Below are 18903 nucleotides of genomic sequence, written 5' to 3'. Positions count from 1 at the left end.
AATTCCATCCAAAAATCCCCAAAATTAACCCAAAAAATCCCAGAACAATCAACAAAAAATCACCTAAAAAATGCCAAAAAATCACCCCAAAAAATCCCCAAAATTCACCCAAAAAATCACCAAAATTCACCCCAAAAATCCCCCAAAAAATCACACTAAAATCCCCCAAAATCACCCCAAAAATCCACAAAATTCACCCAAAAAATTCCCCCCAAAATTGTCCAAAAAATCACCCAAAAATCCCCAAAATTCATCCAAAAAATCAACAAAATTCACCCAAAAAATCCCCCCAAAAAATCACATTAAATCCCCCAAAATCACCCCAAAAATCCCCAAAATTCACCCCAAAAATCCCCCAAAAAATCACACTAAAATGCCCCAAAATCACCCAAAAAATCACCAAAAATCCCCCCAAAAAAATCACCAAAAATCCGCAAAATTCACCCCAAAAAATCCCCAAAAAATCACCAAAAGTCGCGTAAAAAATCCCAAAATTCACCCCAAAAAAATCACCCCAAAATCGCCCAAAAATCGCCTAAAAAATCGTGGCAAAATTCACCCCAAAATGCAGAAAATTTACCCAAAAATCCCTAAAAAATCCACCCAGAAATTCGCAAAATTCACCCCAAAAAATCCCCAAAATTCACAGAAAAAATGCACAAAAAAAATCACAAGAAAATCCCCCAAAATCACCCAAAAATCCACAAAATTCACCCCAAAAAATCCTCTAAAAATCACCCAAAACTCAGCAAAATTCATGCCAAAAAAATCCCCCAAAAATCCCCCCAAAAATCCACAAATTCACCCCAAAAAATCCACAAAAAATCCACAAAAAAATCCTCAAAAAATCACCAAAAAATCACACTAAAATCCCCCAAAATAACCCCAAAAATCCCCAAAATTCACCCCAAAAAAATCACCCAAAAATCCCCCAAAATCACCCCGAAAATCCCCAAAATTCACCCCAAAAAATGCCTAAAAAATCACCCCAAAATCCCTAAAATTCACCCCAAAAATCCCCAAAATTCACCCTAAAAATCCCCCCAAAAAACCACACGAAAATCCCCCAAAATCACCCCAAAAATCCACAAAAAATGCCTCAAAAATCCACCCAAAAATCCCACCAAAAATCCTTAAAATTCAACCCAAAATTCACCCCAAAAGTTTTAAATAATCACCCCAAAAATCTCCAAAATTCACCCCAAAAATATCCCAAGAAATCACCCAGAAATCCCCAAAAATCCACCCAGAAATCCATGAAATTCACCCAAAAAATCCTAAAAAAAATCGCCCCAGAAATCTCTAAAATCCACCAAAAAATCCCCAAAAATTCACCAAAAAATCCCAAAAAATTCACCCAAAAAATCAAAATAACCATTCTTAAAAATCCCCCATAATCACCCCCAAAAATCCCTAAAATCCCCCCAAAATCCCCAAAATTCACTCCAAAAAATCACAAAAATTCAAAATAATCATCACCAAAATATCACACAAATTTCACCCCAAATAATCGCAAAAAATCCCAAAATCCCCAAAAGATTCACCCAAAATTCCCCAAAATTTACCCAAAAAATCTACAAAATTCACTCCAAAAATCCCCCAAATTCACCAAAAAAATTCTAAATAATAACCCCAAAAATCCCCAAAATATCCCAAAAAAATCCCCCTAAAATCCCCAAAAATCCACCAAGAAACCCACAAAATTCACCCAAAATATCCCCCCAAAAATCCTAAAAATTCATCCAAAAAGTCCACAAAAATCACGCTACAATCCCCAAAAATGCCACCCAATATCACCTAAAAAAATCCCCAAAATTCACCCAAATATCCCCAAAAAATCCACCCAAAAATCCCTAAAACTCACTTAATAAAACCCCAAAATTCACCAAAATTCTAAATAATCACCCCAAAAAAGACCCAAAAATCACTGAAACAATCCTCCCAAAATCCCCAAAAAATCCACCCAAAAATCCACAAAATTTACCCAAAAAATCCAAAAAAATCGTCAAAAAAAACCCCAAAAAATCCTTTAAAAATCCCATTTAAAAAAAATCAAACCAATCCCATTTAAAAACCAAAAAAAGCCATAAAAATCCATTTAAAAATATAAAAAAAAATCCCTTAAAACACCAAAAAAAATTTGATTTTCTCACCCATTCCAGGTTGTCCCTCAGGATCTGGTTCCCCTGCAGGTGTTTGAGTTTCTGGGTCGGGGGCAGCGGCAGCCGCAGCACCGGGCCCAGCTCGGGGGGCTCGGCCTCAGCCGGGCAGCGCAGCAGCGCCCCCTCCAGGGCAGCCCGCAGCTCCTGAGGGGAAAATGGGGGAAAAAACGGGAATTTGGGGGAAATTTGGGGGGAAAATGGGAATTTTGGGGGTTTTTTAAGGGGTTTTTGAGGGGGGAGTTGGGGAGCTCGGCCTCAGCCAGGCAGCGCAGCAGGGCCCCCTCCAGGGCAGCCCGCAGCTCCTGAGGGGAAAATGGGAAAAAAATGGGAATATGGGGAAAAATATGGAAATTTGGGGGAAAATTTGGGAGTTTTGGCGGAGAAAATTGGGTATTTTGGGGGTTTTTGGGTTTTTTAAAGGGATCTTTGGACGGGTGTTTGGGGAGCTTGGCCTCAGCTGGGCAGCGCAGCAGGGCCCCCCTCCAGGGCAGCCCACAGCTCCTGAGGGGAAAATGGGGAAAAAACGGGAATTTGGGGAAAATTTGGGGGGAAAATGGGAATTTTGGGGGTTTTTTAAGGGGTTTTTGAGGGGGGAGTTGGGGAGCTCGGTCTCAGCCGGGCAGCGCAGCAGGGCCCCTTCCAGGGCAGCCTGCAGCTCCTGAGGGGAAAATGGGAAATAAATGGGAATTTGGGGAAAAATATGGAAATTTTGGGGAAAATTTGGGAGTTTTGGCGGAAAAAAAATGGGTATTTTGGGGTTTTTTTGTGTTTTTCTTAAGGGGTCTTTGGACGGGGGGTTTGGGGAGCTTGGCCTCAGCTGGGCAGCGCAGCAGGGCCCCCTCAAGGGAAGCCCGCAGATCATGAGGGGAAAAATGGGAATTTTGGCGAAAAAATGGGAATTTTGAGAAAATTTGGGGGAAAATTCAGATATTTTGGGGATTTGGGAAAAGAATCCGGGGATTTTGGGTGATTTTTGGGGGTTTGGGGGGGTTTGGGGAACTTGGCCTCAGCTGGGCAGTGCACAATTGCCCGCTCCAGGGCAGCCCACAGCTCCTGAGGGGAAAATGGGGAAAAAAAATGGGAATTTGGGGAAAATTTGGGACAAAATTCAGATATTTTGGGGTTTTCGGAAAAGAATCCGGGGATTTTGGGTGGATTTTGGGGTTTTTTTATGAGGTTTTTGGGGAGGTTTTGGGGAGCTCGGCCTCAGCCGGGCAGCGCAGCAGGGACCCCTCCAGGGCAGCCCACAGCTCCTGAGGGGAAAATAGGGAAAAAATGGGAAATTTTGGGGGAAAATATGGAAATTTTGGGGAAAATTTGGAGTTTTGGCGGAGAAAATTGGGTATTTTGGGGGTTTTTTGGGTTTTTTAAAGGGATCTTTGCACAGGGGGTTTGGGGAGCTTGGCCTCAGCTGGGCAGCACAGCAGTGCCTGCTTCAGGGCAGCCCACAGCTCATGAGGGGAAAAAATGGGAAATTTTGGTGAAAAAAAGGAAATTTTGGGAAAATATGGGATAAAATTCAGATATTTTGGGAAATTGGGAAAAAAATCTGGGGATTTTGGGTTTTTTTAAAGGGGTTTTTGGACAGGGGGTTTGGGGAGCTTGGCCTCAGCCGGGCAGGGCAGCAGGGCCCCCTCCACAGCAGCCCACATCTCCTGAGGGGAAAATTCGCGAATTTTAGAAAAATTTGGGAATTTTGGGAGAAAAAATGGGAAATTTTGAAAATTCAGGGAATATTGAGGGTTTGGGAAAAAAAATCTGGTGGTTTTGGGTGGTTTTTAGGGAATTTAAGGGTGATTTTTGGGCATTTTTACATGGATTTTATGGCTTTTTTAACGGGTTTTTTTTAGGGATTTTAACAGATCTTTCAGGGATACTTAAAGATTTAAATGGGATTTTTGGTGATGAATTTGGTGATTTTTTTTTTATTTTTTATGGATTTTATGGGATTTTTGTTGGATTTTTTTGATGATTTGAGGATTTTTTGGCTGATTTTTAAGTATTTCTCAATGATTTTTTAAAGGATTTTATAGGATTTTTACCACATTTTTTGGGAATGATTTTAGAGTGATTTTGGGGGAATTTTGGAGGTTTTCGGGGAGATTTAGAAGAATTTGGGGGGATTTAGGGGTGATTTGAGGGGGGATTTTGAGGGTTCGGTGGAAATTGTGGGGAAATTTGGGAAAAAATGTGGGAGATTTTGGGGATTTGAGGAGGGATTTAGGGAATTTAGGCAAAATTTGGGGGATCAGGAAGAGATTTGGGGGAATTTGGGGGGATTTTTGGGAGGATTTAGGGAGATTTTGGGGGTTGAGGGGGGCTCACCTGGAGAGACCCCAAATCTGGGGGGTCTTTGGCAAGGTCTGGCATCACCTGGTGGGGAGAAAGAGAAAATTTGGGGAGATTTTGGGGCTTCTGAGAGTATTTGGGAGGGACGTGAGCTAAATTTGGGCGATTTCAGGGGTATTTTGGGGTTTTTTTGGGCTTCTTTGAACCCCCAGATTTGGAGGGTTCGGATCACCTTAAAAGCCCCAAATTTGGGTAAATTTTGGGGGCTTTTGACACCCAAATTTGGGGGTGTTTCAACAGCCTCGGCTTTTTAACCTCCCAAAAATTTGGGAGGATTTGGGGAGTTTTGGGGATGCTGAATTGGGGGCGGGTTTGGGGCTCCTTAACCCCCAAATTTGGGAGGATTTTGGAGGATTTTTGGGACCTTTTCACACCCAATTCGGAGAGACTACAATATGAACCTGGAGAGCCCCAATTTCGGTGTAATTTCGGGGGGGTGGTCTCAAGATGAGTTAAAGGGTGTGGCGCCCCTTAACCCCCCCAAAGTTTGGGAGGGTTTTTGGTTTATTTTGGGGGGTTTTAGGAGCATTTTCGGCCTCCCAAATTTGGGGCGGGGTCGACCCCCCCGTTGTTACCTCAGGGAGCGGCGGCGGATCCAAAATGGCGGCGCGTCCTGAGGGGGAAAGTAGGCGTGGTTTCCTTTTCTGTGACGTCACTGCCCTCACTTTTACCCTTATTTAATATGGCGCTTTGCGCTGCACTTACCCCAATGCGCATGTGCAAAAAATGCAGAGCCTCTATTGGTGGAATTATTTCCCGCCTCTTCCTTCTGGCCACGCCTTACTGAGGGCTGCCTTTAATAAAAATGGCGCTTTTTACCTTTTTCAAAAAAACGCATGCGCAGCTTCAATTGACCAATCAGCAGCCGCGGTTTTGGCAGGAACTCCCCCTCAGGGCTTAAGCCCCGCCCTTCTTCCTGCTCCCCTCAGGCCGCCATGATGGCGGCGGCGACCCCGCGGCTGCGGCCGCTGCTGCGCGCCCTGAGGGCTCAGGTGAGCCGGGAAGATTTTTTAACTTTTTTCCCCTTTTTTTTGTTTTTTTTTTGAGGGGAGGTTATGACGTTAAAATAAAGGATTTGATGTTTTAAAGGCACATAAAGTGTTTTTTCCGCAGAGGTTTCGGGGTCCCGTGTGGTGCTGCGGAGCCCCGGCCGTGAGGGGGGTGGCGAGCGACGCAGGGCAGGTGAGGCGGGAAAATTTGGGGGGGGATTTGAGCGAAATTTGGGGGTTTTGGAGGAAATTTGAGGGAAATTTGGGAGTTTTGGGGGGAAATATGAGGGAAGTTTGGGGGTTTGGGGAAATTGTGAGGGAAATTTGGGCGTTTGGGGGGAGATATGAGGGAAATTTGGGGGTTTCAGTGGAAATTTAAAGGAAATTTGGGGTGTTTTAGGGGAAATTTGGGGGTTTTCGGGGGAAATTTAAGGGAAGTTTGGGGCTTTTGGGGGGAATATGAGGGAAATTTGGAAGTTTTGGGGGAAAATTTGAGGAATATTTGGAGGCTTTGAGGGAAACTTGAGGAAAATTTGGGTTTTTTGGGGGAATTTTGATGGAAATTTCTGGGTTTTGGGGGAGAATGTGAGGGAAATTCGGGATTTCGGGGAATATTTGAGGGAAATTTGGGCGGTATGGGGAGAAATTCATGGAAAATCTGAGGGTTTTAAGTCAAATTTTGGGGTTTTTCTGTGAAAATTTTGAGGCTTTGGCTGAATTGAGGGTTTGGGGTTAATTTTGAGGGGGTTTGTGTCAATTTTTGGGAATTCTGGTGAAATTGAAGGAGTTTGGGGTCAAATTTTGGGGGTTTTGCTTTAAATTTTGATAATTTGGGGTCAAATTTTGGCGATTTTCCCTCAGATTTTAATTTTTTTTTTTCCTTTTAACCCCTCCCAGCCCCCTCCCCCCACCCCTCCCCCACCCTCACCCCCTCCCCAAACCCCAGAACCTCCAGAATTTTTGGGAAATTCCCCAAATTTGGGGGAGCTCCGTTTGGAGGAGCTGGGGCTGGGGGGTTCCACCCCCGTGGGAATGATCCAGAACCTTCTGGAATTTCTGCACCTGGACCTGGGGCTGCCCTGGTGGGGAGCCATTGCTGCAGGTGAGCCAAATTTGGGGGGAAATTTGGGGAAAAATTTGGCGTTTTTGGGGAAAAATTGGAGGTTTTGGGAAGGAATTTGGGGTTTATGGGGAATTTTTGGGAGGTTTCAGGAAAATTTTTGGGGTTTTCCGGGGGAAATTTGGGATTTTGGGGAGGTTTTAGGGGAATATTTGGAGTTTTGGAGAGGCTTAAAGAGAAAAATTTGGGATTTATGGAAGAAATTTGGGATTTTTGGGGAAGATTTGTGGTTTTAAGAGAGAAATTTTGGGTTTTAAAGGGGAAAATTGGGATTTAAAGAGGGAATTTGGGGTTTTGGGGAGAAATTTGGGATTTTTGGGAGGAAAATTGGGATTTAAAGAGGGAATTTGGGGTTTTGGGGAGAAATTTGGGATTTTTGGGGGGAAAATTGGGATTTAAAGAGAGAATTTGGGGTTTTGGGGAGAAATTTGGGATTTTTGGGGAGGTTTTAGGAGAATATTTGGAGTTTTGGGGGAGGCTTGAGAAGAAAAAAATTGGAATTTCATGGGGGAATTTGTGATTTTTGGGGAAATTTTGGGTGTCTGGGAGGAAATTTCGGTGTTTTAAAAGGAAATTTAGGATTTAGGGAGGGAATTTGGGGGTTTAGGAGTGGAATTTAAGGCTTTGGGGAGAAATTTGGGATTTTGGGAGTGCTCAGAGAGGTTTTTTGGGGGAAATTCGGAATTTTTGAGGAATTTGTGATTCAGGTGCGAAATTCAAAGTTTTGCTGGGAAAAATTCAGATTTTGGGGGGAAAACCTGAGATCTTTTGGGGAGGTTTCAGAATTTGGGATTTCGGGAGAATTTGAAAGAATTTGGGGGAGAATTCATCGTGAAAAAAACGGCGAATTTGGGGTGAAAAATCCGAATTTTGGGTTGAAACCTGCCGGTTTTAAATGGAATCCTCTCGTTTTTTTCACCGATTTCCGCCGGGTTTTTTGCGTTCTCGCCTCAAATTTTTGACATTTTGTTCACTTTTGTGCTTTTTTTGTGCTTTTTTTGTGCTTTTTTTGTGCTTTTTTCCCCCTTTTTCAGGCACGGTTGGGGCTCGAATCCTGCTGCTGCGCCGCTGGTGCTGCGGGGTCAGCGCGAGGCCGCCCGGCTCTCCCGGCACCTCCCCCAGCTCCAGCGCCTCTCCCAGCGCGTGGCCGAGGCCCGGCGCGGCACCGACCCCAACCAGGGTGGGCGTGGCCTCCGGATTTGGGGGGCGGAGCTTGGGGGGCGAAATTTGGGGGAAGAAAGGTGAAAAATGGGGGTTAAAATGTGCAAAAACGGGATTAAAACGAGGGAAAATGGGGTGGGGATTCGCGGAAGTGGGGTTGGGTGGGCGGGGTTTAAGGTTTGTGGGCGTGGCTTCTTAATTTGTGGGTGTGGCCACAAAATTCGTGGGATGGGAGGTGAAATTTGGGTGAAAAAAGGCGAAAAAATGGGGGAAAAATGACCAAAAATGGGGTTTGAAAGGGCGTGGCTTAAATGATGTGGGCGTGGTTTAATTGGCTGTGGGCGTGGCCAAAATTTTAAAATATTGGGGGGGTGGGGAGGGAAATTTGGATGAAAAAAGATGAAATTTGCGTGAAAACAGGTTAAAAAATGGGGTAAAAATGACTAAAAATGGGATTTGGAGGCGTGGTTTAAGGATTGTGGGCGTGGTTTCCTAATTTGTGGGTGTGGTCACAAATTTGGGGGAGTGGGAGGTGAAAAAATTTGGGTGAAAAAAGGTGAAAAAGTAGGGGTAAAAATGACCAAAAATGGGGTTTAAAAGCATCCAAATGGGGTTAAAGTGGGCGTGGATTAAAGGTTGTGGGCGTGGTTAAATTGCTTGTGGGCGTGGCCAAAAATTGAGGGAGATTTGGGAGAGCGGGAAGGAAAATCTGGGTGAAAAAAGATGAAATTTGTGAGGAAAAAATGTCTTAAAATAGGCTAAAAATGGATTTGGGGGCGTGGTTTAAAGATTGTGGGCGTGGCTTCCTAATTTGTGGGTGTGGCCACAAATTTGTGGGATTGGAGGTGAAATTTGGGTGAAAAAAGGCGAAAAAAATGGGGGAAAAATGACCAAAAATGGGGTTTAAAAGCATCTAAATGAGGTTGAAGTGGGCGTGGCTTAAATGATGTGGGCGTGGTTAAATTGTTTGTGGGCGTGGCCAAAATTTAGAGAGATTTGGGAGAGTGGGAAGGAAATTTGGGTGAAAAAAGATGAAATTTGTGAGGAAAAAATGTCATAAAATAGGAATAAAATGAATAAAATTGGGATTTGGGGGCGTGGTTTAAGAATTGTGGGCGTGGCTTCCTAATTTGTGGGTGTGGCCACTAATTTTGGGGAGTGGGAGGTGAAATTTGGGTGAAAAAAGGCGAAAAATGGGGTAAAAATGACCAAAAATGGGGTTTAAAAGCATCTAAATGGGGTTGAAGTGGGCGTGGCTTAAATGATGTGGCGTGGCTAAATTGTTTGTGGCGTGGCCAAAAATTTAAAATATTTGGGGGGTTGAGGAGAGAAATTTGGGTGAAAAAAGATGAAATTTGGGTGAAAAGAGGTTAAAAAATGGGGTAAAAATGACTAAAAATGGGGTTTGGGGCGTGGTTAAGGATTGTGGGCGTGGCTTCCTAATTTGTGGGTGTGGCCACAAAATCTGTGGGATGGGAGGTGAAATTTGGGTGAAGAAAGGCGAAAACATGGGGTCAAAGTGACCAAAAATGGGGTTTGAAAGCATCTAAATGGGGTTAAAAGGGCGTGGCTTAAATGATGTGGGCGTGGCTAAATTGTTTGTGGGCGTGGCCAAAAATTTAGAGAGATTTGGGAGAGTGGGAAGGAAAATTTGGGTGAAAAAAGGTGAAATTTGTGAGGAAAAAATGTCTTAAAATAGGATTAAAATGAATAAAAATGGGATTTGGGGGCGTGGTTTAAGGATTGTGGCGTGGCTTCTTAATTTGTGGGTGTGGCCACAAAATTTGTGGGATGGGAGGTGAAATTTGGGTGAAAAAAGGTGAAAAAATGGGGTTAAAGTGACCAAAAATGGGTTTGAAAGCATCTAAATGGGGTTAAAATGGGCGTGGCTTAAGTGATGTGGGCGTGGTTAAATTGCTTGTGGGCGTGGCCAAAAATTTAGAGAGATTTGGGAGAGTGGGAAGGAAAATTTGGGTGAAAAAAGATGAAATTTGTGAGGAAAAAATGTCTTAAAATGGGATTAAAATGACTAAAAATGGGATTTGGGGGCGTGGTTTAAGCATTGTGGGCGTGGCTTCTTAATTTGTGGGTGTGGCCACAAATTTTGGGGAGTGGGAGGTGAAATTTGGGTGAAAAAAGGCGAAAAAATGGGGTCAAAGTGACCAAAAATGGGGTTTTAAAAGCATCTAAATGTAGTTGAAGTGGGCGTGGCTTAAATGATGTGGGCGTGGCTAAATTGTTTGTGGGCGTGGCCAAAAATTTAAAATGTTTGGGGCGTGGGGAGGGAAATTTGGGTGAAAAAAGATGAAATTTGGGTGAGAAGAGGTTAAAAAATGGGGTAAAAATGACTAAAAATGGGGTTTGGGGCGTGGTTTAAGGATTGTGGGCGTGGCTTCTTAATTTGTGGGTGTGGCCACAAATTTGGGGGACTGGAGGTGAAATTTGGGTGAAAAAAGGCGAAAAAAAATGGGGTAAAAATGAGCAAAAATGGGGTTTGAAAGGGCGTGGCTTAAAGGTTGTGGGCGTGGTTAAATTGCTTGTGGGCGTGGTCAAAAATTTAGGGAGATTTGGGAGAGTGGGAAGAAAAATTTGGGTGAAAAAAGATAAAATTTGGGTAAAAAGAGTTTTAAAATGGGGTTAAATTGATTTAAACTGGGGTTTAGGGGGCGTGGCTTAAGGGTTGTGGGCGTGGCTTTCTTTTATTGTGGGTGTGGCCAAAAATTTTGGGGATGGGAGGTGAAATTTGGTGAAAAAAGGTCAAAAAAAAGGACAAAAATGTATTAAAATTAAAGGGGCGTGGCCTAATAGTTATGGCGTGGCCTCGGGTTAGTGGGTGTGCATGTCAATTTGTGGGCGTGGCTTCTTAAATTGTGGGTGTGGCCTAGAAATTTAAGGCCGAAATTTGGGAGAAAAAATTAGAAATAAAAAGGGATTTAAACAATGAAAAATGGAAATTAAGGGGCGTGGTTTAATGTTTGTGGGCGTGGCTTATGCAATATAATATTCCATATATGGACATAATGTGGGTGTGGCTTATGCTAATGTGTGAATTTAATTTTTTTAGTAATTTTTTGTTTATTTTTGCCTTTTTTGGGGCTTTGTGGGTGTGGCTTGGCTGAGGTGGGCGTGGCTTGACTGAGGTGGGCGTGGGTAAAACCAGAGTGGGCGGGGCTTAAATTTCTTTTAAAATTTCCTTAAATGGCATGACCATATTTCAAACTGTCAACACCCATATTTGGTGAAGTGGGCGTGGCCTAATATGCTCCACCCATTACAGGAATGACACCCCATATATGGGCATCAAGTGGGTGTGGCTTATTCTTAAAGGGGCCTTGTCCCATTTTAATTTTTGTTGGTTTTTTACTCTGTTTTTTTTTTTTTTTTTTTTTGTGGGTGTGGCTTGGCTGAGGTGGGTGTGGCTTGGCTGAGGTGGGCGTGGCCTAAATTGGAGTGGGAGTGGCCAAAAATTTGGGATAAAAATGGGACAATTAGGTAATTGCCAGGAAAAAAGCATGACCTTAAATGGAGCTGCCAAAATGGGCGTGGCCACACTTGCCTCGCTTTGGGTTTGTCCTCTTCCATATATGGGCATCAAGTGGGCGTGGCTTATTCTTAAAGGGCCTCACCCCATTTTAATTTCTGTAATTTTTCAGTTTTTTGGGGGTTTTTTTTCCTGGATTTTTAAGGTGTGGCTCCCCCAAGGTGGGTGTGGCTTGCTGGCCACACCCTCCCAGACTAACACGCCCCTTTTTAACCCCTCAGTGGCCGTGGCTTACTCGGAATTGGTTTCGTACCAGCGACGTCACGACGTGAATCCGCTCCGGGCTTCCTGGTGCCCCTCGTGCAGGTTTGGAAACCCCCAAAAATTCCAAAATTCCCCCCAAAAACTCAGAAATCTCCCCAAAAATATTTGGGTAAAAATCTGGGACAATTTGGTGTAAAATTGGGGTTAAAAATTCAAAATTTGAGTAAAAATTCACCCGAGGTCCCAAAATTTTTGGTCTTTTTTTCTGATTTTTTGGCTTTTTTGGTTTTTCTTAGACAAAAAATTAAGAAAAAAATTAAAAAGAGTCTTAAAAAAAAGGATTAGAAAAGAAAAAAAAATCAGCAAAAATTCGGGAAAAATATTAATTAAAAAATCCCAAAATTTTCTTTAAAAAATCTAAAATAATTCTGTAAAAAATGAGAAAAATTCCTTAAAAATCTCTAAAAATTCCCAAAAATTCCTTCAATTATTCAGTGATTTTTGGAGGTTCAAGATTCCCTAAAAATTCTCAAAAAATCCTCAAAAATTTTTAGAACTGCTTTAAAAAAACCCAGAAATTCATAAAAAAATTGGAAAAAAATCAGGAAAAAATCTCTAAAAAATCCCAAAATTTTACAATTCTTTTATTTTTTGTGCTTCTTAGACTTGGAGGTGTTATAAAAATAATTTTTACATTTTTTTACATACTTGACACAAAATTCTTATAAAAATAATTTTAAAACCCCCAAAAATTGTTAAAAAAAGAAAGAAAAAATTCCCAAATTTTTCTTTATTTTAGAAGAATTTTAGATTTAGAATTTTTTTTTAAATTGTCAAAAAAACCTTTAAAAACTAGAAGAAAAATTACCAAAAATGCAAAAAAAATTAAGTTTAAAATCCGAAAAGAATTCCATTAAAAATCCTAAAAATTCCTTAATTAGTCTTTAATTGTTTTTCATTAATTATTAATTTTTGGGCTCCCACCTCCCCCGTTTTGTTTCATTTTTTTACACCAGTTTGGCCTAAAAATCCCCCAAAATTTTCTAAAAATTCCCCAAAATTTCCTGAATTTATCCCAGAATTTTTTTTTAATTTTGATGAATTTTTGATGAATTTTACCTAAAAAATTCACAAAAAATCCGCCCAAAAATCCCTAAAATTCAGATAAAATCCAAAAAAATTTTGAAAAAAAATTCCCAAAAACCAAAAAAAAAAAATTAAAAAAATCTTTAAAAAAATCTGAAAAAAATTCCTAAAAATGCCTAAAAAATCCTAAAATTTTTGTGAAATATTCAGGAGGTTTTGGAGGTTTGAGGTTTCTAAATATTCTCAGAAATACTTTAAAAAAATCACCATGAAAATGCTCAAAAGGAGGAAAAATCTTTAAAAAATATCTTTCTATTATGCAAAAAAATTCTCAAAAATCTTTAAAAATTACCAAAAATTGTTAAAAAAATCAAGAAAAACTAATGAAAAAAATTAGAAAAAAATTCTGTAAAATTCTTTTAAAAATCCCGAAAATATTTCCCAAAAAAATCTGAAAAAATTCGAAATAAATTCATAAAAAACCCCAAAAAAATCCGAAAAAAAATCCGTAAAAAAATCCAAAAAATTCCTAATTAATCCCTAATTAACTCCTAATGAATTTTTAGTTAATTAATGATTTTGGGGGGTCCCAGACCCCCCTGTTTATTTCATTTTTCTTCGCCCTGCAGGGGATTAGGGGGGCTGGGCTGGTTCCCCAATTTGGCCCAAAAATCCCCAAAAATTGTTCTTCAAATCCCCCAAATTCCCTGAAAATTATCCCAGAATTTTTTCTGATTTTTTTGAAGAATTTCTGCTTTAAAATTCCTGAAAAATTCCCTAAAAAATTAAAGAAAAAAATCTGAAAAATTCAGCAAAAAATCCCAAAAAATTCATAAAAAATCCCAAAAAAATCCGAAAAAAAATTCCGTAAAAAACCCCAAAAAATTCCTAATTAATCCCTAAATAACTCCTAATGAATTTTTGATTAATTAATGATTTTGGGGGTCCCAGACCCCCCTGTTTGTGTCGTTTTTCTTCGCCCTGCAGGGGATTGGGGGGAGGGCTGGGCTGGTTCCCCAATTTGGCCCAAAAATCCCCAAAAATTCTTCTCAAATCCCCCAAATTTCCTGAAATTATCCCAGAAATTTTTTTTAATTTTTGGGGGATTTTTTTGAAGAATATGTGCCTTAAAATTCCCCAAAAAATCCTCAAAAAATCCCAAAAAAATCACCAAAAAATTTGGAAAAAAATCAAAAAAATTCATAAAAAAACCCCAAAAAAATCCAAAAAAATTCTGTAAAAAAACCCAAAAAATTCCTAATTAATCCCCAATTAACTCTTAATGAGATTTTAGTTAATTAATGATTTGGGGGGTCCCAGACCCCCCTGTTTGTGTCGTTTTTCTTCGCCTTGCAGGGGATGGGGAGGGCTGGGCTGGTTCCCCAATTTGGCCCAAAAATCCCCAAAAATTCTTCTTCAAATCCCCCAAAATTTCCTGAAATTATCCCAGAATTTTTTTTAATTTTGGGGGATTTTTTTGAGGAATTTGTGCCTTAAAATTCCCCAAAAAAATCCCCAAAAAATCACCCAAAAATTTGGAAAAAATCAAAAAAATCATAAAAAACCCTGAAAAAATCCGAAAAAAATTCCGTAAAAAACCCAAAAAAATTCTAAATTAATTCTTAATTAACTCTTAATGAATTTTTAGTTAATTAATGATTTTGGGGGTCCCAGACCCCCCTGTTTGTGTCGTTTTTCTTCGCCCTGCAGGGGATTGGGGGGGGCTGGGCTGGTTCCCCAATTTGGCCCAAAAATCCCCAAAAATTCTTCTTCAAATCCCCAAAATTTCCTGAAATTGTCCAGAATTTTTTTTAATTTTTGGGGCTTTTTTTGAAGAATTTGTGCCTTAAAATTCCCAAAAAAATCCCCAAAAAATCCTCAAAAAATCCCAAAAAATCACCAAAAAATTTGGAAAAAAATCCAAAAAAATTCATAAAAAAACCCCAAAAAAATCCGAAAAAATTCTGTAAAAAAACCCAAAAAAATCCTAATTAATCCCTAATTAACTCTTAATGAATTTTTAGTTAATTAATGATTTGGGGGGTCCCAGACCCCCCTGTTTGTGTCGTTTTTCTTCACCCTGCAGGGGATTGGTGGGGCAGGGCTGGTTCCCCAAATTGGCCAAAAATCCCCAAAAATTCTTCTTCAAATCCCAAAATTTCCTGAAATTATCCCAGAATTTTTTCTGATTTTTTTTGAAGAATTTGTGCTTTAAAATTCCTGAAAAACTCCCTAAAAAATTAAGGAAAAAAATCTGAAAAATTCTGCAAAAAATCCCCAAAAAATTCATAAAAAATCCCAAAAAAATAAAAAAAAAATTCTGTAAAAAAACCCAAAAAATTCCTAATTAATCCTTAATTAACTCCTTATTAATTTTTAGTTAATTAATGATTTGGGGGGTCCCAGACCCCCCTGTTTGTGTCGTTTTTCTTCGCCCTGCAGGGGATTGGGGGGGCTGGGCTGGTTCCCCAATTTGGCCCAAAAATCCCCAAAAATTCTTCTTCAAATCCCCCAAAATTTCCTGAAAATTATCCCAAAAATTTTTTTAATTTTGGGTTTTTTTTTGAAGAATTTGTGCCTTAAAATTCCCCCAAAAAAATCCCCAAAAAAATCCTCAAAAAATCCCAAAAAAATCACCCAAAAATTTGGAAAAAAATCAAAAAAATTCATAAAAAACGCCAAAAAAATCCGAAAAAAATTCTGTAAAAAACCCAAAAAAATTTTAAATTAATTCTTAATTAACTCCTAATGAATTTTTAGTTAATTAATGATTTTGGGGGGTCCCAGACCCCCCTGTTTGTGTCGTTTTTCTTCGCCCTGCAGGGGATGGCGGCGGCGCCGGTGCCGGGGCTGCTGCAGGGGGGCTGGGCTGGTTCCCCAATTTGGCCGCCCCCGACCCCTTCTACGTCCTGCCCGTGCTGGTCACGGCCTCCACCTGGCTGGTGCTCGAGGTTTGGGCTGAAAAATGGCGATTTTGGGCAAAAAGATGGGAGTGGGGGCAAAAAAAATGGGGGTTTTAGGTGAAAAAATGGAGATTTTAGGGGAAAAAATGAGGATTTTAGAGGGAAAAATGGAATTTTTGGAGGGGGAAATGGGGTTTGGGGGACTCTAGATTTGGGGTGAAAAATGGGGATTTTGGGCAAAAAAAATTGGGTGAAAAAATGGAGATTTTAGGTGGAAAAATGGGGATTTTAGGTGGAAAAATGGGGATTTTAGGTGAAAAAAGGAGATTTTAGGGGGAAAAATGGAACTTTTAAAGAGGATAGTCAGGGAGATTTGGAGAAAAAAATTTTGGGGTAAAAAATGAAGATTCTGGGGAAAAAAGATTGGAATTTTGGGGGTTTTGGGTGAAAAAATGGGGTTTTTGGTAAAAAAATGGGGATTTTAGAGGGAAAAATGGAGATTTTTAGGTGGAAAAATGGAATTATTGGAGGGGGAAATGGAGTTATGGGAGTAGGGAGTGAATTTTGGGGTGAAAAGTGGGGATTTTGGGCAAAATTTGGGGATTTTGGATGAAAAAATCGAGATTTTAGGTGAAAAATGGGGATTTTAGAGGAAAAAAATGTGGATTTCAGGGGAAAAAATGAATTTTTGGAGCTGGAAATAGGGTTTGGAATAGGGAGTGAATTTTGGGGTGAAAATTGGGGATTTTGGGCGAAAATTGGGGATTTTGGGTAAAAAAATGGAAATTTTAGGTTAAAAATGGGGATTTTAGTAGGAAAAAATGGAATTTTTATGGGGAAAATGAATTTGGGGGGAGTCAGATTTGGGGTAAAAAATGGGAATTTTGGGCACAAAAGTTTTGGGTGGAAAATGGAGATTTTAGGTGAAAAAATGGAGATTTTAGGTGAAAAAATGGGGAATTTAGGGGAAAAAATGAGGATTTTAGAGGAAAAATAAAAATTTTAAAGGAGAGAGTCAGGGGGATTTGGAGAAAAGAATTTTGGGGTAAAAAATGAAGATTCTGGGGAAAAAAGATTGGAATTTTGGGGGGTTTTGGGGTGAAAAATGGGGTTTTGGGTAAAAAAAATGGGATTATTTTAGAGGGAAAAATGGAAATTTTAGATGGAAAAATGGAATTATTGGAGGGGGAAATGGGGTTTGGAGTAGGGAGTGAATTTGGGGTGAAAAGTGGGGATTTTGGGCGAAAATTTTGGGATTTTAGGTGAAAAAATGGAGATTTTAGGTGAAAAAATGGGGATTTTAGTAGGAAAAAATGGAATTTTTATGGGGAAAATGAATTTGGGGGTAGTCAGATTTGGGGTAAAAAATGGGAAATTTGGGCACAAAAGTTTTGGGTGGAAAAATGGAAATTTGAGGTAAAAAAATGGGGATTTTAGGTGAAAAAAATGGAGATTTTAGGGGAAAAAATAGGGATTTTTGTGGGAAAAATAAAAATTTTAAAGGGGAGAGTTAGGGGGATTTGGAGAAAAGAATTTTGGGTTAAAAAATGGGGATTTTGGGGCATAAAAATTTGATTTTTTGGGTTAAAAAATTGGGATTTTTGTTAAAAAAGTAGAAATTTTAGAAGAAAAAGGGATCTGGGGACAGAAATGGGAATTTTGGGTGGAAAATTGGGAATTTCAAGGGGAAAATTTTGGATTTTAGGGGAAAAATCTTAAAAATTTTGGGAAATTCATGAGAAATGTCGAAAAGGGGCGGGCATTTGTATGCAAATGAGGTTGATTTGGCGCCTTTGTGTTTGCAGTTAGGGGCGGAGACGGGCGTGTCCGCGCCGGGGGCGGGAGCTGTCCGTCAAATCCTGAGGCTCCTCCCCCTCCTCTTCCTGCCCTTCATCGTGCACTTCCCCACCGTGAGTCGGGGGCGGGGCCTAAAAGGGGCGTGGCTCATTAAACAGGGGCGTGGCCACTTAAAGTGGGCGGGGCCACTCAAAAAAGTGTGCAGTAAAATTTAAAGGGGCGTGGTCAGTTTTAAAGTGGGTGTGGTCATTTAAAAGGGGTGTGGTCACTTCAAATGGGCGTGGCTTCTTTAAAAGAGGGTGTGGTCAGTCCAAAATGGGTGTGGCTGCTTTTCAAAAGGGTGTGGTCACTTTTAAATGGGTGTGGCCAATTCAAAAGTGGGTGTGGCCACCATAAATGAGGGTGTGGCCTCATTCAAAATGGGTGTGTCTACTTTAAAAAGGGGTGTGGTGTCTTTCAAAGGGGGTGTGGCCTCTTTCAAAGGGGTGTGGCCACTTTAAAAGGGGTGTGGTCACTTTAAAATGGGTGTGGCCAGTGAAAAGAGGGCGTGGCAACTCTGAAAGGGGCGTGGTCACTCTAAAATAACACGGTCCCTTTAAAAGGGGGAGTGGCTTCTTCCAGAATGGGCGTGGTCACTTTCAGAAGATTCTCCCCAAAAAAATTTTAATTTTCCCCAAATTCTGGAATTTTCCCCAAAATTCTGGAATTTTCCAGTAAAATTTGAATTAAAATTGGAAATTTCATCGTTAAAATTTAAAATTTTTTGCCTAAAAAACCTAAAAATTTCCTCAAAAAGTCGGAATTTTATCCTCAAAATGGAGATTTGTTCAAAAAACTTGAAAATTTTTACTCGAAAATTGGAAATTTTAAAAAAAAATTTAAATTTTTTCCCATTTTTTTGGCCACTTCCGGGTTTGCCGCTTAGCCCCGCCCCCTCTGGGCGTTTCCTCACTTCTGATTGGTTCCTTCCCCCCCTCCAGGCCATCTTCACCTATTGGCTGACGTCCAACAGCTTCAGCCTATTGCAGACGGGGCTGCTGCGAGTCCCCGCCCTCCGCGCCAAACTGGGCGTGGCTCCGCCCCTGGCCACGCCCCCGGCTCCGCCCACCGGCCCCGCCCCCCAGGGCAAGGGCGGGATCCTGAAACAGCTGAAAAAAGGTGAAAAAATGGGAAATTTGGGCCAAAAAAATGGGGATTTTTGGGGGAATTCGGGGATTTTGGGAGAGTTTGGGATTTGGGGTGAAATTTTGTAGATTTTGGGGGTTTTTGGGGGGATTTTTTGGGGAATTTTGGGGATTTTTAAAGGTTTTTTTAAATTTTTTGGGATTTTTTTAAGATTTTTTTTCAATTTTTGGGGATTTTTTAGGATTTTTTTGGGGAAATTTTGGGGGGAAATTTGGATTTTGAGGAGTTTGGGGAATTTTGTGGAAAAAATTTGGGTATTTGGGGCTTTTTTAAAAATACTTTGGGGTTTTTAGAGAAAATTTTGGAAATTTTAGGGATTTTTTTTTTAATTTTATAAATTTCTTGGGATTTCAGGCAAAAAAATTTGGGGATTTTGGGGGGATTTGGGAGAATTTTGGGATTTGGG

General features: G+C 40.4%; 2 protein-coding genes and 1 long non-coding RNA gene across 6 annotated transcripts in view; 2 read left to right on the top strand and 1 right to left on the bottom strand.

The window, feature by feature from the left end:
- The window catches only part of LOC132322820 (E3 ubiquitin-protein ligase RNF31-like), a 33319-nt gene extending 28157 nt beyond the window's left edge, over positions 1-5162 (bottom strand). For 3 of the 4 annotated variants that reach the window (XM_059837527.1, XM_059837525.1, XM_059837526.1), the window contains exons 1-3: positions 5087-5162; positions 4488-4535; positions 2154-2306 (exon numbers count right to left, since the gene is read on the bottom strand). Coding sequence is in view for 2 of the 4 variants with exons in the window: in XM_059837525.1 (XP_059693508.1) it covers positions 2154-2157 (4 nt within the window). In the remaining 2 variants the exon portion in view is untranslated. The remainder of the gene's footprint in view (positions 1-2153; positions 2307-4487; positions 4536-5086) is intronic. The other variant, XM_059837528.1, reaches the window with a different exon arrangement.
- A 258-nt stretch (positions 5163-5420) lies between these two features.
- OXA1L (OXA1L mitochondrial inner membrane protein) lies at positions 5421-18567 on the top strand. The gene is given in 11 exon segments (XM_059837523.1): positions 5421-5503; positions 5625-5693; positions 6398-6602; positions 7655-7683; positions 7686-7800; positions 11544-11600; positions 11603-11628; positions 15400-15463; positions 15466-15563; positions 17321-17425; positions 18293-18567. Coding segments are annotated over 11 exon segments (1098 nt in total). The 5' UTR covers positions 5421-5446; the 3' UTR covers positions 18566-18567.
- Positions 8548-10802, top strand: LOC132322819 (uncharacterized). Its single transcript, XR_009485178.1, has 2 exons — positions 8548-9600; positions 10538-10802. It is a non-coding gene; the product is annotated as an uncharacterized LOC132322819 (long non-coding RNA).
- Positions 18568-18903: the final 336 nt, after the last annotated feature.

The sequence above is a fragment of the Haemorhous mexicanus genome, unplaced genomic scaffold, assembly GCF_027477595.1.
Source record: "Haemorhous mexicanus isolate bHaeMex1 unplaced genomic scaffold, bHaeMex1.pri scaffold_146_ctg1, whole genome shotgun sequence".
NCBI classification, from domain to species: domain Eukaryota; kingdom Metazoa; phylum Chordata; class Aves; order Passeriformes; family Fringillidae; genus Haemorhous; species Haemorhous mexicanus.
Note: the sequence above shows the minus strand (reverse complement) of the source record. Positions and strands in the feature narration are given on the sequence as shown.